Source organism: Prionailurus bengalensis, chromosome A2, assembly GCF_016509475.1.
Source record: "Prionailurus bengalensis isolate Pbe53 chromosome A2, Fcat_Pben_1.1_paternal_pri, whole genome shotgun sequence".
Taxonomy (NCBI): domain Eukaryota; kingdom Metazoa; phylum Chordata; class Mammalia; order Carnivora; family Felidae; genus Prionailurus; species Prionailurus bengalensis.
The window spans coordinates 5,002,370-5,028,477 of NC_057348.1; the positions used below are offsets into that span (position 1 = coordinate 5,002,370).

The following is a 26,108-nucleotide window of genomic DNA, read 5'->3' on the forward strand; positions in this document are numbered from 1 at the left end:
CTCCCTTGGCATAGGGAACCCCCTCTAGGAGGGCCTGACATACTTGACCAGCTCCGGGATGTTCCAAGACAGGGACAAGATGCCAACCTGGTTCTGAGAAGATAGGGAGTCCTTCTTGATGAGAACATTGTCGGGGGTCTGTGGAGACAGGGAGGGCGTGTCTCTTCAGAGACCTGGCTTAGCCCCTAGGCTCTCTTCCTCCTCTCTGTGTCTGGACACTCTCTGTGTCATGACTACTGGGGCAGTGCTTATGAACATGGACTTGAGTCAGTCAGCCTGGGTTCAAATGCCCACTCTCCCATTTACGCGCTGTGTCACCTTGGGCAAATTACTTGATGTCTCTGTGCTCAATGTGCCCAGCTAGAAGAAGGAGAGGAACATAGCCCCTACCTCACTGGCTTGGCACATGATTCATGTAAGCTGGAGCTCACTCTCGTCGGCGGCTGTCTGAATACCGATAGTAACTAGCATTTATCACCTACTTTGTGTGGGACCCTGTGGTAAGCATCCTATGGGCGCTAAGTCACACAGCATTGCCTACCTTCGACTCTTTGACCTACAAGAATACAAAGTCGTGTGGTTCAACCTAACACACAGTATGTCATTCGTTGCCAATAACTAAACATCAGGAGACATCATGTAAAAATCTGGCTTTCTGGCTCCTCTTGGAAATTGGGATAACCCTGGATACGGGTTCCTGTTGGCACATAGTGACATTTGACTGGAACTGGGCAGAGGCTCTACCGTTAGAGGTGTGTGTTCTCCGTTCCCCACAAATCCCACTGATCCCCACAGTCAGCTTGTGGCTGTCAGGACCTGGTCCCTGTTACCTTTGCATGATTGCAAGAAATACTCATGATGATCCTCTGAGAACGACCTGCCTCTTCCCTCTTTCCTTCACTTCCTCCTTCCATTCCCCCTCCCCCCCCTACCCCTTTCCTGCCTTAGCCCAGTAAATTGTAATGAAATTACTGTATGCCAAGCACCCATCCTGTCTGGAATTTAGGTTCTGTGGAGGTCTAGGGAGCGGGCAATTAGCAAATGAATACATTCAATTTATAGGGTGCCTAAAGGAGATGACAGGAAGGGAGACCAGTGGAGTGTGTGTGTGTGTGTGTGTGTGTGTGTGAGTTGGGAGAGGGTGTCTGCAATTTTACAGGTCCTCAGAGAGGCTCCCCTGTAAAATTGTGCCATCGGTGACATTTGAACAGAGACTTGAATGACGTGATGGGGCAAGCTATGTGGGTATTTGGAGAAAGAGCATTTTGTGAGTAGTGGGGGAACAGCCTGTGCAGAGGTCCTAGGGCTGGCTCTTTATGGCAGTTGGAGGGACAGCAATAAGGCCCATGTGGCTGGAGCAGAGTGAGTGAGGGGAGGAGGGGGAGGAGAGGAGGAGAGGAGGACAGGTAGGGGACTGGGCAAGTCTTGCAGGGCCTTGGGGAGTGCTGGGAGGCCTTAGGCTTTTACCCCAAGGAGGTGGGAGCTCCTGGAGGGCTCTGGGTGGAGGAGGGTGGGACAGGAGTTGGGTGCTCGAGGCTGCCCCCTGGCAGCAGGAGGCGGATTGGGCTACAGAGAGTGTTTATCTGTCATCTCAATCTTCAGCTGAGAAAACCAAGGCCCAGGAGGGTGAAGTGACCTGTCCAGAGTGACACGGTCCCCAGAGGTTTGTCTGGAGCCGGAATCCACGGGCAGAAGCATCACTGTGCCTGGTATCCCCGGATCTCTGCCCTGTGTCCAGGGCTCTTTCTGTGTTCGTGGCTCTACAGGTCTCTTTGCCTTTCGGCCTCTGCAGTCTTGCCCTTTCCAGAGTCTCTTTCTCTGTCTCTATCTCTTTGTCTCTCCCCGAGTCTCTGCCCAGGGGGAGTCATCGTCTGGGTTCCCCGCTGCTGGTACCTGGATGCTGACGATAATGGTCCGGCCCACGGGCAGTAGGTCGTTGTCCACGGTAAAGATCCGATAGAGGACTGGGAGATGATGTTAGAGAAAGGGGGTGGTGAGTGAGGCCCTGGCCCTCCCCACAGTCCCCCCCAGCCCTCTCTCCAGCCACCGCCCAGCCCCTTACCTGTGGAGCCTGGGGTATAGATGGGCTTGTCCGTCTGGATGAAGAGGTACCCGCTCTGAAAGCTGACCAGCACCACCTTCTCCACCACGGTGCCCCCAAAGTCCGCCTGGATAGTCACGAATTTTTTCCCCTTCCCTGATGTTAATTCCTTGCTGGCTGGGATCTAGGCATAGCCAGAGAATCATTGAGATGCTGCCTCCCGGCCCCTTGCCCGCATTCAGCCCCAGATTTTCACCTGCCTGCCCTTCCTGCCAATAGCACCTGTCCACCACTCCGGGTCTCCCTGGTGTGCCCAGGTTGGGAGCAGAGGGGTAGTGGCGGGGGGCGGGGGGAGCAAGGGTCTAAGATGGGTAGGGATCAGAAAGGGGGATGAGTAGGGGGAATCAGACACGGGGCTCAGAGGACCTCATTTAGGAGAGCGGCTCAAATCTAGAGGCTCAGGATAGGAGAAGCTAATTGAAGGAGGAGTCTCAGAGAGGGGAGAGGGGCATCAGCGGGTACATCCACCTTGATTTTGACCGTGCTCATGTGGTTGTTGTCTTTGGTCAGAGCGCTGTTCTCACTGGATAGCACTTGCTTTTTCACTGGGAAGTCGTGGACAGTGACCGCGACAGCAATGTTATTTTCCAAGTCATGGGCCTCCAGCAGCACCGTCTCCTCATTCTCCAGCCGCAGGATGTTGGGGGTGATCATGGAAAACCTGCAGGCCGGGTTGGAACACGGGATGGAGCTGCCGTTCTAGGGACCAGGGTTCCAACCCTCACCCACATATCACGAAGCCCCCAAATCCTGTGAGGTCAGATCTCGAGGCCTCCAAGTGATTCCGCAGCCATGGAATCACTGATCATACCACAGGCACCCAAACCTGCAGACCCCTGTTCTAGAAACATCCGCCTCCCATTGTAACCCGAGTGCCATGAACCCCCAGCTCATGAAATCATGAGCTCGCAGGCAGCCCAAGTCCATTCACATCCCAACCCGCTGACCCCTGCCTCCACAGACACCCACGTGCGCCCTGGATTCTACTAGGACCTGAACCCCACCCCCACCTCACAAGTAGCCCGGTTTGGAGAAGGGTCATGACCACTCACATGGGGTCCCCCGGTGCCAGGGGCAGGATGGTAAGCAGCAGCAGCAGCAGCAGCAGGCTGGGGCCTGAGGCAGGCCCCATGGTGCAGGGACGGTGGAGGGACAGAGGGACGGAGGAAGCGGACTGGGAGGGAATGAGCAGAGGCTGCTGGAGGCTGCCTTTTATCTGGCTCCCGCCTCCCCCCTGCAACCTCAGCCCAGCCCGCAGCTCCCGTGGCTTCCCCCTTCCTGGAGCTGCCCCAGATTTCTCAATACCATTTCCTAAGTTTTTCAATCCCTGGGGCCAGTGTGTCCTGGGGTAACTAACCCAAGGGCATGTCCTCCAGCAAGATGGACACACCTTCCCCCTGCCAAGGTCTCCCTCAGGGTCAAGGCCAGTTGGTAAACAGGGACCTTTCCCTGTTGCACCTACTTAGCGGTGGAGGAACACTGAGGGCCAGAGAGCTCCCCACCCCAGGTATCTGGGCCTGGCGCCCAGTCTTCTTTTGGCCATGCGTTTGTTAACCAGTGCCTTCCTACGGGTCTGTCTCTATGCTGGTGGCTGGAGTCCCTCTTCTATGCTCAGACTGAGGAATAAGGTCCAACACACACACACTCCTGGCCCCATGGTGTGTCTTCCCAGTGGAGAAGAACCCTGCTTTGTAGAGGGTCAGGTAAAAATTCTCAGAGGAGGGGACATTTCAGCTGGGCTTTGAAGTATGTGTAGAAGTTCACTCTCCCAGTGAGCATGTATTTTTTAAAATATTTGTTTATTTTTGCGTGACAGAGACAGAGCAGGGGGAGGGGCAGAGAGAGACCAAGACACAGAATCTGAAGCTCAGGCTCCAGGCTCTCAGCTGTCAGCACAGAGCCCAATGCAGGGCTCGAACTCACAAACCACTAGATCATGACCCGAGCTGAAGTCGGAGGCTTAACTGAACCAACTGAGCCACCCCGGCACCCTGCAATTAGCATGTATTTTAATACAGGTGGAACCTGGAGCTCCCTTCATGTACCCTTGTCAGGATTCCTGAGAGACTATAATGGTTAAAAAGAAAAACTTTCCTCATCAGTGAGGCAATTTCCCGTTGCTAGCTTTTTTTATTCTGTCTTAACGTTACAATATTATCATTAATATTCTTAATTACTATTATGCCATCTGTATTTAATTTTTTATGAATAGCTAATATCTTCATATGGTTCAACACCTAAAGGGTCCACGTAGATGTACAGGGAAAAGGCAATTTGCCTCCTGTTCCCGTTCCCAACCATTCAGGTCTCAGATGCCACAGTGAAACCAAATCCCTGGTTTCCTTCCAGAGATATGCATTTTGAATGCTCGCAAGTTTTAAAAGCAAATGACCAGTCTTCTCTGCCTGCTATTCTTCCTGGTCTCCCTGGGTTACGCCTTGCCTTTTTCGCAAACAGTATCCCTCAGAGATCGTTTAATATCAGTGCCCAGAGAGCTTCCTTGTTGTTAGAGGCAACTGCCTCCTTTGACATTGTGTGAAAGCGACCAGCCTCTTCTGCGTGGACAGACTTCCCTGGATACAGTGAGTGGTCTTGACCTGCGTCACTTTCCAGCTCTGACACTTAGAGGTATACTTTGGCGCTTCATTAATAGCCACGCTGAGCCTCAGTTTCCCCCGTCAGATGAGGTTGTAATGGCACTCACGTCACAGTTGTCATTGCCATGAAAGGACATGACCCTGGACCAAGAGCTACTTGCATTAATAATCCCGCAAGAAATGGCTGTATTTCCCTCCGTGATTGTATTGATTTACATACTTGCTGGCCTTGCAGGAAATTGCTGGATTTCCCCACTGTCTCACCACGACAGCATGTTGGCAAAGCTTTGCGTTTTTGCCTCAGTGTCATTTGATGTGTGCCTGTTGGATTCCCAGCAAGGTTGTGCATCTGGGGGAAGGGGTGTGTGAAGTCCAGGGCACAGGAGGCAACAGGTATGTGGGTGGGGGATCCTGATCTCTGAAGGCCTGGTTTCCAAAGTCCCAAGGAAGGGGTTAATGGGGAACCCAGCTCTGATTTCCTGGAATCCATGTGCCTTTCCTGGCCTAGGCTGCATGCCTGGAGTTGGGGGAGGTGTGCAGACCCAGAACAAACCTGGACCCTGTCTGCTTGATTGCGTCACCCCTTCTTTGGGAGAGGGAGGGTGCAAGCACCTGCTTACTACCCAGAACTGAGATTCAACTTCTGAAACAGGGGTTGGGGTACCTCCTAGGACCCCCCAAATCTCAATTACTCCCATTTTCCTCCCCCACCCCATTTCCTGGTTGCATTACAGCCCTAAACATTCAGGGTTTCTGCTTTGACGGTCTTGGGAAGGTATTCCTGCTGGCCTGTGCCTCCCAGCAAGGCTTGGTTCTGGCTTTCTCAGAGCCTCAGTTAATCCATCTGAACAATGGGATTGATGATAGTTGCTGCTGTTTCGACAAAGGTGCTGAGATGCTTCAGATTAAGAGGTCTGCGGAGGGTCCTGGCCCCGACCTCCAGGAAGTGACCAGAGGGGTGAAGGCAGAAGCAGAGGTGGGCCTGGGAGAAGGAAGGGATTCTTGGAAGCTTCATCCTGGGGAATGTGCATTTGTGCCCGGAAGTGTGGGAGAGGGAAGGCAGGCAAGATAAGCCAGCAGGGGAGAGAGAGGAGGAGGCCTGGAGGATGGGATTCCCGTTAGCTGGCGTGCCCTGCCCAACATTCCAGCTATGGACAGCCGGAGGGCCAGGCTGCCTGGGTTGAGGCTAAGTGGGGTCTCTGGAAGGCACTTAACCCTAACACAGTATTGGCTATGTGTCCCCGATTCCAGTTGAACTGGGGTCCTGAGTTTCGTCTGGCACCCCAGCTGGAGGAAGGAGAAGGGGAAGGAAGGGGGAGGCTTTCTGGGTGGGGGGAGCCCAGGCACCCCTCTCCCCCCCACCCCCTTGAGTGCAGTGATTTCCCTGCTGCACCCCCCACCCTCACCCTTGAGTCGGTGCCAGGCCTGGGAACAGCAGGGACTGCCCCTCCCCTCCTGGCCCCCCACTTCCAGGATGGGGTCCTTGCTACACTGCTTTCTGAGATTTTCCCTCCAGGACCCACGGCCTGGGCACCTCCCCCACCATGCAGCCCAGGCCTCCCTTTCTCCCCCTACTCGTTACTCATTAACTAGAAGGTAAACTTGGCCCGGGTGGATTTGATCTGCCCCACGGCTGCTTCCCCCGCTCCCCTGCACCCCTGACTCAAGCTCAGGAGGGGCCTGAGCATCAGGGACCCCCACCCTGGAAGGTGCAGGGGCAGGCTGGACATTCACAGCCATGAATGTCCCTCTGAGCATTGGGTGACAAGCCAGTGGCATGGGGCAGGCAGAGGCTCAGCCTGGTGCCCCGCACGTGGTGAGGCCCCACTGCACATGGACTGTATGTTTATTGTTTCCAACACCTGCTTCTCTTCCTCACCTTGTTTCGCTGACAGCCCTGCCCGTCCTCCAAGCCGTCCCCCATCGTCCTCCCTCTCCCCTGCACTCACTGTCCCAGTCCATCTGTCTGTTGTCTGCACCCCTGTGGTCTGTGGCCTCCCTGCTGCAGAATCACTCCTTTCAGCTCATCTACTCTACAGCAACTGGGGACTTTGTGTAATAACACAGCTTTGTGACCCTGCAAAATTATGGTGTAGAATACGTGAATGCATGCTAATGAGTTCGTCTCCATGAGACTCAGACGCAGCACTTTATTTCATGAAACTTGTTTCTTCTGCATCCCTGGTTTGCAGACCAAGAGACTGAGGGCTTTGAACACTTGCCCAAGATCCTCTAGGTGGGAAGAGCTGGGATTTGAACCCAGGCAGCCGGGGTCCAGACTTCAGGCTCCTAAGCTGTAGGAATCTCTGACTGCTGTTGTAACAAATGACCACACACTTGGTGGCTTAAAATAATACCTATGTATTATCTTACAGGGCTGGAGGGCTGAAGTCTGAAATCAAGGTGTGGGCAGGGCTGTGTTCCTTAGGGAGGCTTCAACGGGGGGAACTGGAATCCACTTCCTGCCCTTTTGGGCTTCTAGAGCCCATTGCACCCCTTGGCTCAGGGGGCCAGCTACACCTCACAGCACATCCCTTATACGTGTTTCCTTGTGGCTCTCCTTGTCTGACTGGGACCCTGATGCCTCCCTCTCATAAGGACCCTGGTGATGACATTGGGTCATCCAGGATCACCTCCCCTCTCAGGGCCTTTAGCTCAATCACATCTGCAAAGTGCCCTTTGCCGCTTCATGTGACATCCTCGCAGGTTCTGGGGATCAGGACAGGGACTTCTTTGGGAGCCTGGATTCTGCGCAGCCCTGCACGCACATGGAGTAAAGCACCGACTTCGATGGTCACGTCCTTCCCTGCTGTAACCTTCTTGGCTCCCACAGGCATTAGCACGAAGTCCAACTGTTGTCTTGAGGCTTCTGCCAGCTGCTCCCCCACCCTCCCTGCCCCCCTCTCGGCCTCAGCCAGCCCTGCAGGGGGACTGGCAGGCTATTCTGGGCTTGTCCGCTTGCTCACATAACTTGCTCAGTCTGCAGTGCCTCCTCACTTCCTTGTCTGGCTGGGCTATTTATTCATCTGGGCCCCGTTATACTTGTTTCTGTTTGCAGGAAGCCTTGACCCCTTCCTGATTCTCTACCCATCATCCCATGCCTGTGGCCCCCACTGAGAACTGTCTGCTGAGCTCCAAAAGGGGCTGTGGGCACTCTGGCTGAAAGGGGGTTTGGGACAGGGGAGACAATGACATCTCTGGAGCTGCCCACGTGGGTGCACAGGTGCAGTGCCCTCTTCAAGGTTCAGGGCAGCCCACGAAAGGTTAGGCTGTGCTGAGCCACTCACACCATTATCACATGTGTGATACTCAGTGGCCTCATGGGGACCCCAGTTTACATGTTAGGACACAAGAGGCGAAACCAGCTACCCAGGGGCACACAACAAAGGGCGCGGTGGGTTGGGGGAGGCCGGAGGTTTGGTCGCAGGGAGTCTAGGTGCCGAAGGGCAGTGTGGTCCGTGGTAAAGTGCAGCTCTGAAACCAGACTGCTAGTGTTTTGAGCCCCGAGTCTCTCAACTCATCAGCTGTGTGACCCTGGGCAAGCTACTTAGCCTGTCTGTGTCTCACAGGGTTGATAGGAGTCAGGGTCAATGGAAGCCTTCGAAGAGGGTGTGGCGTTCAGCGTTAGCCACAGTTAGACATTTCAGTGCCCACTACTTGTGGGCCTACCAACCAGCAAGTTTTCCTGACCTCCAGCCTCTGCACACGCTGTCCCTCCCCTGGGCCTGCCGTCCTTCCCCTGCTTCTCTGATCACCTCCCCCCAGCTTCCCAGGCTGGGTCAGGGCCCTGTGATGGTCTCATCCTTATCTCTGCCTGGCCCCTGCCCCCAACCGTGAGCCCCTTGAGGGTCGAGCCTGGGTCCCTGCTCTGTCCTCAGCACCGGGTTCAGGGCCTGACGTGTAGCAGTTGCTCGAATGACATTTACTGAATGTGGAGGGCAACGGAGACTGAAACCTCCCCCCCCCCCCCATGAATACAGGTTTCTCAACTGTAAGCACAACCTCCGTGTTAGACCTCAACACCCAGAAAAGCAAGAAACCAGGCTAGCAAAACAGATCGGTCATTATTGTGCAACTGCAAGCGGCAGATGGCTCCAGGGCGGGGACAGGATTGCCCAATACTTGGGGGAAGAGGGGGGGCTCTCTTCTGAATGGGCTCTGGGGACTCAGGGCTCAGGGAGCTAGGCGCAGCATGCGCCCCGGGCGCCCTCCTCCTCCTGCTCCTGGCGCTTTGGGAGCCCGCAGGAGTGAGGAATGTGTGTGTGGAGCGGGTGGGAGCAGGCGGGGGACGGAGGACTGGTCCCAGATGCCGGGATGATCACAATAGCTCCCGCCCGCTGGCTGTTTTGTTGACTTTGGACAGGCCTTCCCGGAACCCAGAATTGGTCATTCTAGAGACAGATAACCAGGAGGCGGCTCAGGAGTTGAGAGGGACTAGGCCCCGCCCCCGATGGCCATCAAATCCACTCCTGGAGCTCCCCGGCCCCGCCCCCCGAGCGCTGGCCCCGCCCACCCCGCCTCCAGGACTCCTGTGCCCGTGCCCCCCACCAGCCCCTGAGGCCCGGGGCTCACAGTTGCTCCATTTGCACGTCCTCCTCGTCCTCCTGGGGCAGCTGCAGGTATGGGTTGTTGCCTGCAGGCTGGAACTTGTAGCCAGTGAGCACGAAGAAGGCCAGAGTGGAGCCTTCCACCAAGAGCTGCAGGGCAAGGGCAGGAGGAGTGTCAGGCACGCCCCCTGCACCCCCGCCCCCAAAGCTGTCTGGCCCACCCCCTCCCATCTGCCTATGGCCCCCGTGTCCACCTGGTACAGCCACTGCCACTGGAAGGGCACGGCCACCCGCAGCAGGATGGCGATGATCCTCGTGAAATAGACGTAACAGATGATCTGCCGGGACAGAGACGGGGGGGGGGGGGGGGGGGGGGGGGGGGGGGGGGGGGGGCAGGGCGTTGGGGCTGAGTGATGGCTGGCTGATGGCAGACGGAGGGGTTAGAGTGGGTATGCCAACGGGCTGGTTGTAACCCCCGGAAAAAAAAAAATCCCCCCGAAGACCACAAAACTCCGCCGAGTGAGAATGGGGCTCCTACCATGACATAGTAATGCCGAAACAGCTTCAGCTTGGCCAGGTTCACTGCCGCTGAGGGTGTACACAGAGAGGGGGGTTAGGGGAAGGAGGCTGGGGGCATGGGGAAAGGGAGACGTGTGGAGGAGGTCTGGGGACTGGGAGAACATCTTGGGGAGGGGCCAAGGGGCAGGAAACCTGGAGGGGGATGTCTGGGGTGGGGAGCGCTGGACGAGAAGCAAGGTAGAGAGGCAGGAAGGCAGTAGCGGCAGGGAGGGAAGGGACATCCAGGGATCAGAAAGAGGGTCCTGGAGCGGGACAGGGGCTGGGGGCCCAGGAGGTCCTGGGACCAGGGCCTCACCCTTTCCATCAGTGCCCGATGCATCCTGGAGATGCCGGATAGACCTGGAATGGGGCAGGGGACACAGGAAGCTGTCAGCACTACCTCTGGCCATGTTTGTGGTGGCCTGGGGGGGGGGGGGTCCTCAGCCTCCAGCGGGGGTCACGTGTCGGATCCTCACCAGACCACAGGGAAGAGAATGGCGCCACAGCAGATGAGGTCCACCAGGAAGAGGGTCTCCTTCCAGAGCCTGTAGTCGCTGGCGCCCTCCTCACGGGACTCAATGACGATGTAGGCCACGTTGGCCAGGACCTGGGGGCGGTGTAGGCTGGGTAGGTGTGCCCCAAGGGCCAAGGTGTGCCTGGCCCCATCCCCACCCACCGGCCTGGGGCCTCCTGTGCACCTGCAGGGGAATCACGATCCCAAAGATTTTCTTTTCCTTGTCTGACAGGACGTATTTGACAAAGGCCCAGCCAGAGCCGATCAAGGCGATGGTGATGAAGAGGAGAGCGCCCTTCAGCCTGGGGAGGGTGTGTGGTAAGAGGGGGTGCCCGACCCTCCCCAGCCCACCCCCCAACCTGCCGCAGAGAAGGGCACTCACAGGTGTGTGATGTAGTGCATGACAGCGAGGCCTTCGAGGGGGTGACCCTGGCTGTTGATGAAGTAATAGTTGATCTGGAGGTGGACGGATGGACAGTCAGACAGATGGACGGATGGGTGGGTGGACAGTGACAACTGGGAGGCTAGCGATGGCTTAGGAACATGGACGATCACTGTTGCATGGTGGTCAGAAAGTGGACAGAGCTGACGGTTATGACCAGGATGGCAGGTAGACTCAGAAAAGGCTGTGACAACATAGGGGTGGACGGCTGGGATGACGGATGGGCAATCACAGCCGTGACAAAGGCAGGGAAGTCACAGCTGGATGGATGGACAATGAGATAGTGAGACAATCAGTCAGAGGGAGAGTCAGAGCTGGGCCAGTGGACAGCCACAGCCAGACAGAAGGACAGGCAGACAGCTGGGCTGGGTGGACAGTTGGAGGCCACAGTGCAAAAATGGCTGGACATGTGGACAGTAGGACAAATGAACTCCCAAGCCCAGGGTCTGCACAGATTTGGGGAGTGGGCTGCTTGGGCTTCTTCCTGGACCCAGAGACCCCAGCCCACCCCCTTCTGCTCTGGGCCCAAGCTCTCACACTGTGGAAAAGGAGGGAGATGCTCTTGGTGAAAGCCAGGGCCGCCATCAGCCAATGGATCTTGAAGACGTTGTACCTGGTGGGGGGTGGGGAAGGTCACGGACAGAAGGAGGTGGAGGGCATTAGTTAGGGGCAGGGATGGGAGGGTATGAAGAGAGGAGGTGGGGGACCCCCCCCCCAACCAGGCATTACGTGTTCCTGCAGAGAAGGGACACCCAGAAGATGCCAGCAGCCAGGAAGCAGGCAGACATGACCATATACAGCTTGAAAAGGGGAATTTCTGCCGCTGACAGGAAGCCCTCAGGGTTCTTCTCCCGGATCATGACCTGGGGTGGGGGCAGCGGTGGGGATGGCATACCAGCTCTGGACGTGCAGAGCCATGAGTGTGAGTCTCACTCTCCCACTCTCAAGCTCCCCCTCTCCGTGCCTCGGTCTTCCCATCTCCCAGGTGGGTACATCGGTCTACCGGTCCACAGCATGGCCTCAGGGAGGATGTGGCGAAGCCGCCCTGCATCTGCTCACCGTGATGTCAAACGGCTGCTCCTGGCCCGGCCTGGAGTTGTAACAGTTGTGGAAATTGAGGTTGTACTGGCCTTCCTCCGCCTGAGAGCCGATCACGACGTGGAACTGGGGGGTGGGGGGCAGACAGGGGGAGTGGAGGCCTCAGCCTGGGAGTCCCCACTCTGGGAGGAGGTGGGGCCACAGGCGCTCACAGACACTCACGCTGAAGTTGTAGGAGTTGTTGAGATGCCCGAGACCCAGGATCAGTTCCTTGTCCTTCCCACTGGGGCCCTGAGGGGACAGAGTGCTGCATGGAGCATTAGCTGGCCCCCGGCCTGGGTCGCCAAATGCCCCCGAAGAGACCTTCCCCGAACCTGCTGATCTCCCTGGGACACTGTGTGTTTCGACTTGGCCTTGTCAAGCGTAGTGGTGGCCCCTGTAGGGGACAAGTGAATGAGTTTAGAGATGGATGGACAAATGGACAGCAGAAAAACGGGAGGCGGCCCAGAACAGCCCTAGCCATCTACACTCTCCCCGCTCACATGGCCAGCCTCACTCACCGCTGTCCACATTAGGGGTGACTGTGTGCACTGGATTTGAGGGCCCTGGTTCAGAAGGTGCTTCGGGGAGGAGCCCAGGAGAGATGAACAGCTTCTTCTGCTCTCCATACTTCCTCACCTGGACCCTGGGGTGAGGGTGGGGACCGTGAGGGTGAGGCTGAAGGCTTGGGTCATGTGCATGACCTGTGCAGAGGAACTCAGTGGCCCCTTGGGCCCTTGGGATCTCCTTTCTGAGGGCGGCACCAGGCTGAATCAGTGGTCACACAATTCCAGCACTGGCCACCACCCATCAAGACGACTGCCACATCTATGAACTGCCTGCACCCGTGACTGTCACTTCCCGTGACAGTGACTTACTCATTCTACTTCAGCGCATTGTTTTAAATGAAAATGTGTCTACAGACAGGCTACATGGTATTGTGGGACTCTGGTGCCAGGCTGCCTGGGTCCAAATCCCAGTTCTTGGGCTCAGTTTCCTCTTCTTTAGAATGGGGATAATAATAGTATAAAGAATTGATGAGTTCACACCTGTAAACGCTTGCAGGATGCTGCCTGGCACACAGGAAGCATTCAACAAGCATTAACTATCGCTGTCAATTCTCACAACACTCCTCTGTGTCCGTGTCTTCTGCCCTGAGACCCCAACACTCTCTGGGTACCCTGCCCCTCTCCCTCCTTCCCGTGACCAGAAGGCTGGAAGGCAAAATTGAAAAGCACGTGGCTTTCTTCCTAAGAGCACAGAGTTCTTTCCGGCTGGCTTCTCACTGCACCTGATCAGCTCACGTGGGTATCACACCCAGGGAAACACAAATGATGCAGCCCCTGGCCCATCAACTTACCGCAGATCCTTGGTGTTGATGAGGAAGAGAACCAGGAGGTTGCTACTGTTTTTCCAGAGAGGACAGTCGTGGGGGTCCCGGGTCTGGGGAGTGGGTAAGAGGGCACCTTGGTTACCAACTCCCACTAACCCACCCCCACCCTGCCTCCTCCCCGTGTACCCCGCAAGGGAGGGTCACTTCTTGCTCCCCTCTCTGGGAAAGAAGGAGGGCCTCTGGGCTCCAGATGTAAAGGACAGACATCCCAGGCCCTCCTCACCCCCTCCCTACCTCCCCCTCCACTCACTGAGTAGGATCGAACACTGCCAGATCGAACCCGAGTCAGACTGAACCCCACCTGGCAGGTGGAAAGAAAAAGGGACAAAATGAGGGATTGCGCAGAGACCTCGCCAAGGCACCTCTTTTAGTAGCAATAGAAATGTAACCTCAAATTTACTGAACACCTACTATGTACTAGGTCCCACATTCACTCATGGAATTTTCCAACACACCATCCTGCCCCTGGCTTCTCATACTCTTTAACTCCTAACCATCTCGAGCCACTCTACGTGGATGTCACTTCCGTAGGGAGACCCTCGCTGGTCCTCTGGACCTAGCCCATCCTGTTTTCACCCAATTAAAATGTTGATGTAATAATGCCCTCCCTCCACCAACCCAAGCTCAGGGTCTAGCATACATGGCACGAGATTTTGTTTTTCCCATGTTACAGATGAGGAGCCTCAGAGGGGCCAATGCACTTGCCCAAGATCACACGGATGAGGGGCAGAGCTACAAACTGAGGACAGGGGGCTTGGAAACTTGTGCTCTTCGCCCTGCTCCAGCAAACTCCTCAAAGCCCCTCACCAGCGGGGCCTTCTCTTCTGTCTCCTGGAGGCCCAGACGCAGGAGGCTCAGGTCCACCTCCAGGGAGCCATTGGTGTAGAAGCCGAAGCTATTCAGCTGGATGTCTGCTCGCTTCTCCCCCTGCCGGAGACCAAGGAGGAAGAGGCAGCGGCAGCTCAGACTTCTTTCCAACTCAGCCCCGCGGCTCTGGCGCGAGGCCCCCTAAGAGCGCGGCCCCCTCCTGGTACCCCTAGATTGAGGACAGGTCCAAAGAGTAATGGGAGAGGCTGAGAGGGCCTTCCCGGAGGCCATGTCCCCAGACCAATCCCCCGGGGAGGAACAGGGTAGCCCCACATCCTCCAGCCACCATTCTGAGAGTCCAGCAAAAGAAAGCCTGGGGCATTTGCAAGTCTCCGCACTTGGTGAACACCACCCCAAGAGCAGAGTTATTTATCTTGGTGCGCCGAGCTCTGACCTCCCAGTTTGTAGATTCCAAATGAGTCCCCAAGATCCCAGTGAGTGCCCAGAGAACCCAATCCTAGAAACCCCAGGGACTCCCCTGGGCGGCGCCAAAGGTGCCAGCGCCCCCAGAGCAATCTCAAGAATTTAGAGGACTAAGGGGCGGGCGGGAGGGGGTGGGGTGTTCCCTGGAGCTGAAGACCCACCCCCCCAACGGGCGGGGCACAGTCCTAACACTGCCAGCCAGGCTGCGCCACCAGAGGACTGAAGGGACTCCTCGGACGAGACCACTCCGGGCCTGGAGGCGGGGGGCGCCGGACCGCTCCATCCCACGTAAGACGAGGGGGAGGTAGGACGAGACCACTCCAAACCAGGGGCTTCTTCGAGACAACACTGCGCCCCCCCGCCCCAGTCCGCCGCGCGGCGGGACTCACCGTCAGCGCCAGTCGGTGGATACGCCCAGAGCAGCCACCCAAGAGCAGCAGCAGAAGTAGCAGCTGCCCCCACTCCGGGGGGCTCCGGCGGGCGAGCCCCCTCCTCTCGCTCACTGCCATCTCTAGAGCCACCACCTCCCCTGATACCGCCTCTGACGCCCCCACCGCCAACGGGTGAGCCAATCGCCGCACGGTGAGGGCCGACCTTCCGGCAGTACCAGCCCGCCCAGCCAATCAGCGACTCTTTCCTAGAAAATCCACATCCCCACCCCCGCACGACACCAAACAGACAACACCGGCTCCGAATGGGTGCTGATAATGCTTAACCCCACCTCCGCTCTCACCAATCATTAGAAAGATTGTCCCGATGTAATTTGACAAACAGTCCACCTAACCAATTGTGATGGGTCTGATATCCCGCCCTTGAAGCGGAACTCCTTCATCCACGCCCAACTGAAGGTCTGTCCAGGACTACGTTACCCAGAATGCAGTGAGAGCAGACAGTGCAACAGGGCATTCAATAAACTACATATCCCAATATCCCCAAGGACGGACTTCCCCTTTTCACCCCGGGGAAGTGGCTCCTAGCCAGAGCACAGATTTTTGGTAAACACACGCATCTGCCGAGGCCTGTCCGGTTCTAATCTTCCTGATCCTAGGAGGCCTAAACCTAGCCCCAGGCTAAATCTTGGCCCTAGGATGACCTATGACCCTGGGCTGAATCCCAGCCTTAGGCGGAGCCTCCCTCCCTCGAGCGAGGCAACTAGAAGCCCATGCACAGATGCCAGGCTGAACTTGTCAATGGACTGAACACCAACCCTCGGCTGAGTCCCCCTACCTGCAGCTGAGCGCCGACATCAGCCTGAAACCCAGACTTCCCCACTCCCTTCTGACCCTCAACCTACACTGAGCCTTAATCTCTGGTTGAGCCCTCCATTTGGAGCACTGACCCCAGACTAGGCCTGACCTCTGGACCCTAGTTTGAGTCCCAGACCCCCTATTGGGTTGCTGACCCCTCGGCGAAGCTTCTGACCCCAGTCTGAGATCCCATCCCAACTGTGGTGCTGACCTGGAATGAATCCCAATTCCAATTTGAATTTGAGACTCTAATACCAGGCTGAGCCACTGATTCATCTGGTCCCCCAGCCCCTGGAGCACAGCCCACTTCGCAACTTGAGGTTTTCTAGCTCAGAAGCCACCAGCAGGTGGGGCCAGGTCCCCACAGGGCCATCTGTGCCTGTGTGGGCTCCTGGGGCTATCCTCCTGGGCTCCCCGGTGTGTGTACTGGGAATCTGGGAGCTTAGAGCCTAACTTGTGCCTGGGGGCTCTGGGGCGTCTGTCACCTCTGTAGACACTAAGCACCAAAGGCTGGAGACAGGAGGGTGGGAGCCGCAGGATTCTCTCTCCTTTCATCCTAGTGCCTTAAAGAGATTAATGAGGTGCGAACAGACTTTTATGAAAGAGGTGACAGACTTCCAGCCCCCAGGGCCCGAGTTTCTGGAGGGAGAGGAGGAGTCGGAACCTGGGTCAGTACAGACTAGGAAACCTGATTGGGTCTTAATGGATGCGACTGGAAAATGGGCAGGTGGAAGCGCGAACTGGATGAGGACCGAGGAAAGACCTGGGCCCGGTGCCCCAAGGACGGCCCGTCCTCAGTTTCCCGGCGCAGACTTCGGGGGGAGGGGGAAGGCAGGATGCGGTGGGGGCGCTAATGGACCGGGCCTTGGCGGAGACGCGTTCTGGGCCGGATCGAAGTCCTCCCATCCGCCCTGTGGCCGGAGAGAACCAGACCATTAGTGGGACGAGCAGAGATGTCTGGAGCCCGGCCGGCCCACAAGAGCGGGGTGACCTCAGGTTCTTCCACAGAAGGGGTGGGGGAAGGACCTGTCGGGTTGGGGTTTTAATGTCTTGGCCCTTTAAGGAATGGTTGGTTGAAGGAAAAGAGAAAAGTAAGAACAGCCCCAGGCAGGGCAGGGGTGGAGAGGATCAGAGGGGCCGGATTTGGAAAATGGGTGGGGGTCCTTTAAGGGGTCGGCCCAGTGGCATCGGGTGGCAACTTTCCTTTAAGAAGGGGCGGGGCGTCCGTTGGGCCCCGCCTCCTTGGGGGTCCCGCCTTCTGGGCGCAGTTCAGGGGCTCCGCGCAGATGGGGGCGTGGCAGGGCCCGCGGGGGCGGGGCCGAGCCTGGAGTGGGCGGGCCCAGGCGGGCGGGGCCGGGCGCGCCGCCCCGAGCTGAGTCTCCCGGCGGCGGGCGGCGGGGACCGGGCGCGGCGGCGGCTTCGGCGGGAGCAGCATGGATTGGGGCACCGAGTTGTGGGTGAGTCCGATCGGCCCTGCCCCACGTTCCTCTCTTTCTGGAGTCCAGACCCCCTCCCTCTTTGCTCCTGCAACACCTTAGCGGGGGCTCGGAGCTCTCCCCTTCAGCGACCCCTGGAGTTCCAGCTTTCCGCCCTCTCTCGGAGTTTCCCAGGGCGTTTCTGGACGCCCGGGGCGGAGGGCGACCGTGCTGGAGCGGAGTGGGGAAACTGAGCGCGGGGTTCGGAATGAGGAGGGCAGAAGTCCTAGGACAAGGCCGGGGCGGCCGGGCGAGGTCACCTATTTTGAGCACCCTGGCTGGGCCGGCGGCTTATCTTACGGCCCCTGGGTCCCTGCCCGCCGCCCGCCTGTCCCGCTCGGGCGGGGGAGGGGACCCTCTGGCCACTTTCAACCCCACGTGGGACCTAGAAGTTCTGACCGCCCTTCCGGCGCCGCCAATCAACACCTAGGGGCTTGGGACCCTCTGGGGAGGGAGGGGGCTACGAGGCGGAGCCTCGCCTCGCAGTCCCTTCCCCCAACCTGCCCCAGGCACAGGGAGGGGCTGCCCCCAGGCCACCTCTAATCTCTACTCTGGAAGCCCCAGAAATCCCCCCGTATCCTAACCCATACCTCTGACCCCTCCTTTTTATGGGGGCGGTGGCATCCCTGGGTTCCTGGGTGCAGCGGGATAGCTAGATTCCTTCCCCCACAACTCGGTGTGGCGTTTCTTTTGGAGGTGCAGTGGACTCAGTGGGGGAGACGGAGTCATATATCGGGAGGGTACCCCGGGAAGCTTGGCGAACCGGGGAACATGGGGCCTGTCCCCTGGACATTCTTGGGCCCCCCAAGCTACAGGGAACCCTGCCCCTCTGGCCTGACTCACGCCGGGCCGGCCGGATTTTCCGGAATCTTGTAGGGGGGGGGATTAGGGGAGCCAGGGCAGGGGGGAGTGGCTCTGCCCCATTCCACACCCCTCTTGGCGGTCAGGCGACGGGGACCCTGTAGTCCGGCTGGGGCCCCGCCCCTGTTCCCTGGCCCTTCCCGGGAAGGGGAGGGGGTTCCCGCCCGTTTCCTGCCTCCCCCCGCGCCGCGCCGGGGCGGGGCCGGGAAGCCACTCCTTCTCCGAGCCCAGAGCCTTCAGGCCTCTCCCGCGCCTGGTCGGCCGGCAGTGGGGTCCCAACGTCTTGTTCCGGATCCCCACACCTCCTTCCAGGATCAGTTTGAGGTGCTCGAGCGGCACACGCAGTGGGGGCTGGACCTGTTGGACAGATATGTGAAGTTCGTGAAAGAGCGGACCGAGGTGGAGCAGGCTTATGCAAAGCAACTGAGGTGAGACCTTACGGTGGACCCGCCCTGGGGCTTGGGGGAGTTGTTGGAGGGCCAGGGGCTCAGCCTTTCTGCCTCCCTCCGTTAGGAGCCTGGTGAAAAAATACCTGCCCAAGAGACCTGCCAAAGATGACCCGGAATCCAAGTAAGGACGGAGAGGGATTGCAGGGCTAGATTTGGGGGCCCCGGGGGTGTGGGTCTCACTTCCTCTCCCTCACTAGGCTACCCCAAGCAAGTCCCTTACTTCTTGCTTCAGATCCCACCTAGAGGGATGGGCATGGTTGCAACATCCAGATTACCTGGGTCAGAATCCTAAATCCACTCTTTTCTAGCCCACCTGCTTTGGGCAACTGACTCAAGTTTTCCATTTTATTCTCCTATTAAGTGAGAGAGAGGCTCTAACAGTTACTAAATGAGTGAGTCTGGGCAATTGACTTCTGTTTTGTGCCTCTGTTCTCCTCACCTGTGACATGGGGATGATGATGGTGACCTTGTAGGGCGCATGCGAAGATTAACTGAGATAATGCATTGAAACGGTGCCTAGGCAATAGTAAGTGTCATAGGAGCATTTCGCTTTACCCCAGGTCCCCAGTTCCAGAATCCAAAAAGCTCCAGAAATCAAGATTGTGTGGGTAACTTGTCTGGCAACAACCCCTGACCTAAACTGACTTGATATTGATCACGTCCTTGGTCTTTATCCCACTTAGTGTGAATATTAATGCCTCTGGCTGCAAAAATACTGTGTTTGATGCTGCTCTGACCCCACTGGGGTGATGCATAAAAGACATCAGCATTATATCCCCTTTCTAAACCTGAACAATTCTGAGTTCCAACATGTATCCCACTGAAGGGTTTGGGGTAAGGGATACGGACCAGAATTTAAGGTTGCTTACGGGAGGAATGTGTTGGGGCTTTTTTTCCCTTTTCTATATGGAGGTGGGTCCGGGGGGGGACCTGACTTTGGCTCGCTGCCCCCTCCCATCCTGCCCCAGGTTCAGCCAGCAACAGTCCTTCGTGCAGATTCTCCAGGAGGTGAATGACTTTGCGGGCCAGCGGGAGCTGGTGGCCGAGAACCTCAGCGTCCGTGTGTGTCTTGAGCTGGCCAAGTACTCACAGGAGATGAAACACGAGAGGAAGATGGTGAGCGATTCCCCCTCCCTGGGTCTTCTCAGGGGCCGCTTACTGCAACCTAGGTGAGCCTAACCGCTTCTGTTGGTACAGCACTTTCAGGAAGGCCGTCGGGCCCAGCAGCAGCTGGAAAGTGGCTTCAAACAACTGGAGAATGTGAGTCTGTGGGTGTGGAGAAGGGTGGCTCTGTCCCTGAGGGCCAGGGGAGGGTTACTGATCCAAGGAGCTGTCTGCATTGTCTGGCCTGCAGCCCCTCTCCCCTGGGGGCTTCTGCCGTGCCCCTTATCCCCCGTTTGCTGGGTCACTTTCCGCCAGTCCCTGAAACCTTGCTGTCTCAACCTACTACCTCCTTCTGGTTCTGCCCCCAACAGAGTAAGCGCAAATTTGAGCGTGACTGTCGAGAGGCTGAAAAGGCAGCCCAGACTGCTGAGCGACTCGATCAGGATATCAATGCCACCAAGGCTGATGTGGAGAAGGTACTTGCAGGGTCTGGGACGGGCTTGGTGAGGGGAGATGGGGGCGGGAGGCAGAGGGGGGGGGATGTCTGGCCGGGATGCGGCCAGGACCTGGCAGCAACTTCTACCTCCATGCTCCTCAGGCCAAGCAACAAGCCCACCTTCGAAGTCACATGGCAGAAGAAAGCAAAAATGAGTACGCAGCCCAACTACAGCGCTTCAACCGCGACCAGGCCCACTTCTATTTTTCCCAGATGCCCCAGATATTCGACGTGAGTGTCCCAGGCCCCCAGCCCCATCCTTCTGAAAACCCCCCCAGAGTGAATCGACTCTTAACACACGTGTCGGAACCTCAGCAGCAATGTCCCGATGTCTCAGCTGAAAAGCGGTTAGAAAAACAACCAGGGTCTGCGAGCTCTGTCTTTACTCAAGCTGTTCTTTCTGCCAGGGACGCCTTCCTTTCTCCTTTTGGAACGCTCTGTCCATTCTTCTAAGCTCCAGCTCTAACCTGCCCTCTGAAAGGTCTCGCATTTCCCCTCTTCTTCTTCAGCCTTCTGGTCTACTCTTTGTCCCAACCCTGGGACTGGCTGTGTCTGTGCGAGGTCTGCTCTTTGAGCACGGTCACCCACTTTGAGAAGCCTTTCCTGACTCCCCTGGCAAGGCGGGAGCTCCTCAAAGTCCTCTCTGAAATCTCCCCTGTCCCATGTCTCCTCCCATGACCACCCTGGGGTGGGGTCTGTTTGATTCTGTGTCTCCCCCACCAGACGGCTCGGGGCTGGGCCAGGGTGGAGCCCCATCACGATTGTGAGCTGGATCACTGCTGCTGGCCCCTCGTTAGTGCCCCTGTCTCTGTCCCCGCAGAAGCTTCAGGACATGGATGAGCGTCGGGCCACCCACCTGGGGGCTGGGTATGGGCTCCTGTCAGAGGCCGAGCTGCAGGTGGTACCCATCATTGCCAAGTGTCTAGAGGGCATGAAGGTGGCTGCGGATGCCGTAGACGCCAAGAATGTGGGTGTCTGGTCCCGGGCGAGGGGGCTGACAGGTGGGCAGTAGGAGGACCCCAAAGGCTGAGCATCTCGTCTTGCCCCTGACTGCCCCCCCTCCCACCACCCCCCACAGGACTCCCAGGTCCTAATTGAGCTGCACAAGTCAGGCTTTGCCCGGCCGGGTGACGTGGAATTCGAAGACTTCAGCCAGCCCATGAACCGCGTGCCCTCAGACAGCAGCCTGGGCACCCCCTCTGATGGACGGCCTGAGCTCCGAGGCCCGGGCCGTAGCCGTGCCAAGCGCTGGCCCTTCAGCAAGAAGAACAAGGTGGGGGCCGGGGCCCTTGGGACGGGGAATGTGAGTAGGGACAGGGGGGCCCCCACTGACTCAGCCCCAGCCGCCAGGACGCTGAGTCCCAGGCAGGAATTTTCCTCTTGGCTGCTGGCCCGGGCTGGAGGGAAGGGAGGCGGCCGGGTGATTGGCCTGGGAGTCCCCCAAGGCTGAGTGGGGTGCAGGGAGGGGGCCTGTGGTGTCTGTGTGCTGCTTCTCAGGATGCTAGGAGAAGACCTGCTTCTGGGGTTCAGGGCTGGATGAGGGCTCGAGACGCTGGCCCTGGGGACTCCCCTGGAGTCTCTCCATCCTGCCAATGTGACTCCAGGCCTGTGACCCTCAGGCTGTTTTTTCTTGGGGTTTTTGGCTTTTAATATCAAGCACATACCTGGACACTCCTGTTTTATAACTTAGACACCCCCCACCACGGTTATATCTTCAGACACTGTCCCCCGGCCCCACGGTTATATCTCATGACCCCTGTTTTATATTTTTGATCCCTCTTGACATATAATTTGATACCCCTTTTCAGTTTGTACATGAGACTCTCCCAGCTTAAACCCCACCTGTAACCCTTCTGATCCATCGTGACTTCTATCCTTCCCTTAGCTTGCCTTTGACCTCTGTGGCCACGTACCTGTCTGAGACCTTGATTCCTGCATGTATCTCCCTCTACCTTCTAGACTGTGAGCCCAGAAAGCTGGGTGCACGGAAACCTGGGCCTCCCTGCCTCCCACCCCCCGGCCCCATTCTTAGGTACTGGATATGGGATTCAACGGTGGTGCAACATAGGGGGTTAGGGAGGGGTCCAGCCTTCTGGCTCACAGTCTAATGTCCTCCCCACCACACCCCAGATTTTTATGTTGCTCTTTGCATGCATTTTCTGTGTGTGATTGTGCATCTTGAGTTCTGGTTTTCTTACCGTTTTTTGTTTTTTTTTTTTCCTTTTCTTTTCTCCATTTTGTTTTTTCTCTTTTCTTTATTATGTCCATCGTCCATCCTCGTTCTCTACATCCTCCCACCCCTCCTGACCCAATCCCCTCCCCTGCCCCCGCCGGTAGCCACGCCCTCCACCCTTCTCCCCCCTGGGGGGCCCCCTGCCCTCGGCATTGCCTAATGGACCCCCATCCCCCCGCTCCGGCCTCGACCCCTTGGCCATACTGAGTGAGATCAGTAAGTCGGTCAAACCGCGGCTAGCATCCTTCCGCAGCCTTCGAGGCAGCCGTGGGGTAAGTGAGGCCTCGGGGGAGGAGGAGGAGGAGGAGGGGGCGGCCCCAGCCCGCCCAGCAGCTGGGTGGCGGGACCCTGGGCTCGCTTCCTGCCGCCAGCTGGGCCCGCTCCTCCGGTTGCCAGACCTGGACCTGCTTTGCTCTGTGCATGGCCTTGCCCCCCAAGAACCTTGGGTGGGGAGGAAGGTGGACTTGGTGTGTCTTAGCAATGTAGAAGAGCCTGGAAGCTTAGCATTCCTGATCCCAAACGCAGTGTCTTCCTACCTTGCAGACAGTGGTGACAGAGGACTTCAGCCACTTGCCCCCAGAGCAGCAAAGAAAGCGACTTCAGCAACAGCTTGAAGAACGGAGCCGTGAACTACAGAAGGAGGTTGACCAGAGGTAAGGTTGGGGGCAGGCAGGCAATGACCGAAATACAATAATAAGTGAACTGTACCGGAGTGGTGTTCGAAGATCTTGCCAATAAACCCCAGGCCTCGGTGGTTTTATAGGTGATTCCTACCACACTGAAAAGGAAAGCGTTACTTCCCCTCTTAAGTCATGCCAGCAAACAGAAAAAGTGAAAGCTGCCAGCTCCTTTAGGAGGCTGGTGGAATCCATTCCCGTATCGGTTAGCAAGAATTCAAGGAATTGAAATTTCCCTTATGATCTTAGATGCAGAATCCCAGCCAAACAGATCCAATGATGTATTTTAAAAATGATGTGTCATGTGATGGCAATGATTGCACACAGCGTGGATGTCATTTAATGCAACGGAACTGGACTGGATGCTTCAAGATGGTTCCAGTGGGGAATTTTGTGTTCTGTGTATTTTACCATAATGGAAAAAAAAAAATTTTTTTTTTTGAAGTGTTATTAAAGAGAGAGAGAGAAACTACGTGCGAGTTCACGAGCAGGGAAGGGGCGGAGAGAATTCCAAGCAGGCTCCAGGCTGTCAGCGCAGAGCCCAACGTGGGGCGTGAATTCACAATCCGTGAGATCATGACCCGAGCCCAAGTAGGACGCTTAGCCAGCTGAACCACCCAGGCGCCCAAAGAAACGACCTTCTTAAAAGACGAGTCATAATCAATTGGGTGTTATCCCAGTAATGCAAAGATGGTTCAATATAAAAACGTCTATTAGTCTCATTTACTACATTAATTGGCTAAAAGAAAAAAACCATATGGTTACCTATTTAATACTTCAAACGCTTAAAATATTAACAATAGAAAATCTGCCAGATTGAAAAAAAGAAAATCTTTGCTCACTTCTTCCAAGCAACAAGATTCTCTTCCCAGTCCCCTTACATAATAGGAATGACGTTTGCCACTGTGGACAGGCAGCCAAATTCTGTTTTGCCGTTTGCACAGAACCTCTTGTACAAAAACTTTTATTGGTGTAGGGTTCCATATGGAACTTTGTCGTCCCTGGGTTTTTATGGTATAGGGGTTAAGGGGGCAGCTTTGGAGCCAAGACAGACCGGCCTTGAATTCCAGCTGGCCCACCTCTCTGTGCCTCAGTGTTCTCATCTGTAACATGGATCCCGTATTAGGACGGGGAAGAAGTTGAAACCAGGATTGCCATACTCCAGAGCTCTATGCTTGTTACTACTACTGCCTGTGTATATAGTCCTGGAGGAGACAGGAACCGGAGGGAGGCTAATGATAATGATAGTTAGCATGTATAGAGTGCTTACCCTATGCCATACACCGTCTCAAACCCTTTATGTAGATTCACTGGAATCCCCACGTTTTCCTGAGACTGAGCAGAGGCAGGACCCTGATTAGGGCTTGTTTAGGGCTATTATTTCAGATGCCTGGAACGGCGCCTGGTATGTGATAGATACTCAGTATGTATTTGGATAAATAAAGGCACTGTTATAGTCTTGAGCTCCCATGAGCTGTACGTATCGTCATCCCCAATGTTCCAGATTTGCATCCTGAGACAGAGGTTCAGTAACCTAGTCCAGACTCGCTAGGATATGTGCCCAGACTGGGATTCAAACCCAGGCAGTGAAGCACTAACGTTTGAGATTTAACCACTGTCTTGTCTTGCTATTTGTTCCTTGAAGCAAAGCACATGTTTTGGTTTTGGTGTTTTTGTTGTTTTTTTTTTTTTTTTTTGCTTGTTGAGTCCCATGGGACTGTTGTTTCCGATCTGTCTGTGTCATCCTAGAGAAGCCCTGAAGAAAATGAAGGATGTATATGAGAAGACACCCCAGATGGGGGACCCTGCCAGCTTGGAGCCCCGGATCACGGAAACCCTGAACAACATCGAGCGGCTCAAATTGGAAGTGCAGAAGTATGAGGTCAGGGAAGACCCTGGGGAGGGGTGGGGGCCAGCGGGCCTGGCTGAGTCACTTCCGGGGGGGGGGGGGGGGACAGGGAGGTGTTGGTGGGAGGGGGGGTGCTCCAGCTGTGTCTCATCACAGCCTTGGGTGTGCATGGGTGATCTCAGGGAACCTCCAGGCCCGGAGTGGGCCGACCCCGGAGGAGCCCTGCCCTGGGATTGACTTCGTGGCTCCCTCCTCTCAGGCTTGGCTGGCAGAGGCAGAGAGCCGAGTCCTGAGCAATCGGGGAGACAGCTTGGGCCGCCACACCCGGCCTCCAGACCCCCCAGCCAGCGCCCCACCAGACAGCAGCAACAGCAACAACAGTAGATCACAGGATAACAAGGAGAGGTGAGCGGGGGGGACAGAGTGGGTCTGCCCCCAGGACCCAGGAGGCCCATCCTTACCCGCTTCGCTGTCCCCAACCAGCTCTGAAGAGCCCCTCTCAGAGGAGGGTCAGGATGCCCCCATCTACACGGAATTTGATGAGGATTTTGAGGAGGAACCAGCATCCCCCATAGGTCACTGTGTGGCCATCTACCACTTTGAAGGTGAGGACGGCTTGTGTGTCGCAGCTGATGGGGTGGGTTGGGCAGGGGGTGGTGTTTTTGGCTCGGTTCTGTTTCAAGGCACGTGACGCACATCCGAGCCCACTGCTACTCCATGACAGGGTCCAGTGAGGGCACCATCTCCATGGCCGAGGGTGAAGACCTCAGTCTCATGGAGGAGGACAAAGGCGACGGCTGGACCCGGGTCAGGCGGAAACAGGGAGGTGAGGGCTACGTGCCCACCTCCTACCTCCGCGTCACGCTCAACTGAACCCTGCCACAGGCGGGAAGAAGGGGGCTGTTGGCTGCTGCTTCTGGGCCACGGGGCGCCCCAGGACCTACGCACTTTATTTCTGCCCCCGTGGCTTCAGCTGAGACCCGTGTAACCTGCTGCCCCACCCCCCACCCCTTCCGAACGGACCCGCTGTGCCTTCCACTGTTGATGTACATACTCGTGTTTCAGATCTTGTCTTCCTGCCGCTGGGCTAGGGCCATTTTGTTTTATATAAAAAATTACCTAAAGCTTTTGGAGTCTGAGCCTTATTGGTAGATTTAGATCCCGAGGCTGGATAAGCAGATGGCACCCTCCTTCCTGG

General features: G+C 56.8%; 3 protein-coding genes across 8 annotated transcripts in view; 1 reads left to right on the forward strand and 2 right to left on the reverse strand.

Moving 5' to 3' along the window:
- LOC122486797 (complement C3-like) overlaps positions 1-3,293 on the reverse strand; it is a 37,436-nt gene extending 34,143 nt beyond the window's left edge. The window contains 5 exon segments of the mRNA XM_043586372.1: positions 44-138; positions 1,894-1,964; positions 2,063-2,225; positions 2,570-2,762; positions 3,154-3,293. Coding sequence (XP_043442307.1) covers positions 44-138; positions 1,894-1,964; positions 2,063-2,225; positions 2,570-2,762; positions 3,154-3,233 — 602 coding nt within the window. The 5' untranslated portion in view covers positions 3,234-3,293.
- Positions 3,294-8,743: 5,450 nt separating this feature from the next.
- On the reverse strand, positions 8,744-15,080 carry GPR108 (G protein-coupled receptor 108). Of its 3 annotated transcripts, none has more exons than XM_043586375.1 (18): positions 14,909-15,080; positions 14,037-14,156; positions 13,480-13,530; positions 13,197-13,279; positions 12,358-12,482; positions 12,172-12,233; positions 12,020-12,088; positions 11,819-11,923; positions 11,489-11,622; positions 11,297-11,372; positions 10,700-10,773; positions 10,502-10,619; positions 10,280-10,410; positions 10,120-10,163; positions 9,784-9,833; positions 9,500-9,583; positions 9,271-9,395; positions 8,744-9,089 (listed from the first exon to the last, which is right to left on the reverse strand). In XM_043586375.1, exons 1-18 carry the CDS (start codon positions 15,026-15,028, stop codon positions 9,017-9,019), a joined length of 1,644 nt encoding a protein of 547 aa, XP_043442310.1. In that variant the 5' UTR covers positions 15,029-15,080; the 3' UTR covers positions 8,744-9,016. The 3 variants fall into 3 exon arrangements, with proteins under 3 accessions (XP_043442310.1, XP_043442312.1, XP_043442311.1); XM_043586377.1 differs by having other exon boundaries at positions 14,037-14,265; positions 14,909-15,019; XM_043586376.1 differs by lacking the exons at positions 14,037-14,156; positions 14,909-15,080 and having other exon boundaries at positions 12,020-12,104; positions 13,480-13,510.
- A 2,031-nt stretch (positions 15,081-17,111) lies between these two features.
- Positions 17,112-26,034, forward strand: TRIP10 (thyroid hormone receptor interactor 10). Of its 4 annotated transcripts, none has more exons than XM_043586379.1 (15): positions 17,114-17,223; positions 18,415-18,530; positions 18,616-18,672; positions 19,520-19,667; positions 19,749-19,811; positions 20,027-20,131; positions 20,254-20,382; positions 20,972-21,118; positions 21,230-21,424; positions 22,489-22,656; positions 22,928-23,037; positions 24,811-24,943; positions 25,170-25,315; positions 25,394-25,515; positions 25,593-25,905. In XM_043586379.1, exons 1-15 carry the CDS (start codon positions 17,200-17,202, stop codon positions 25,781-25,783), a joined length of 1,854 nt encoding a protein of 617 aa, XP_043442314.1. In that variant the 5' UTR covers positions 17,114-17,199; the 3' UTR covers positions 25,784-25,905. The 4 variants fall into 4 exon arrangements, with proteins under 4 accessions (XP_043442317.1, XP_043442314.1, XP_043442315.1 ...); XM_043586380.1 differs by having other exon boundaries at positions 17,141-17,223; positions 25,635-26,034; XM_043586382.1 differs by lacking the exon at positions 22,489-22,656 and having other exon boundaries at positions 17,112-17,223; positions 25,635-26,034.
- The last annotated feature ends 74 nt before the right edge of the window (positions 26,035-26,108 follow it).

Bases quoted from the DNA above. Each gene is read 5' to 3' on its own strand.
- GPR108 (XM_043586375.1), bottom strand. From the start codon at position 15,028: ATGGCAGTGAGCGAGAGGAGGGGGCTCGCCCGCCGGAGCCCCCCGGAG. The intron at 12,234-12,357 runs GTGAGTGAGGCT...TGTCCCCTACAG, and splicing joins CACCCCTAATGTGGACAGCG to GGGCCACCACTACGCTTGAC. The intron at 9,834-10,119 runs GTGAGGCCCTGG...GTACACCCTCAG, and splicing joins ATCGGGCACTGATGGAAAGG to CGGCAGTGAACCTGGCCAAG.
- TRIP10 (XM_043586379.1), top strand. From the start codon at position 17,200: ATGGATTGGGGCACCGAGTTGTGG. The intron at 18,673-19,519 runs GTAAGGACGGAG...ATCCTGCCCCAG, and splicing joins AAAGATGACCCGGAATCCAA to GTTCAGCCAGCAACAGTCCT. The intron at 20,383-20,971 runs GTGAGTGTCCCA...CTGTCCCCGCAG, and splicing joins AGATGCCCCAGATATTCGAC to AAGCTTCAGGACATGGATGA.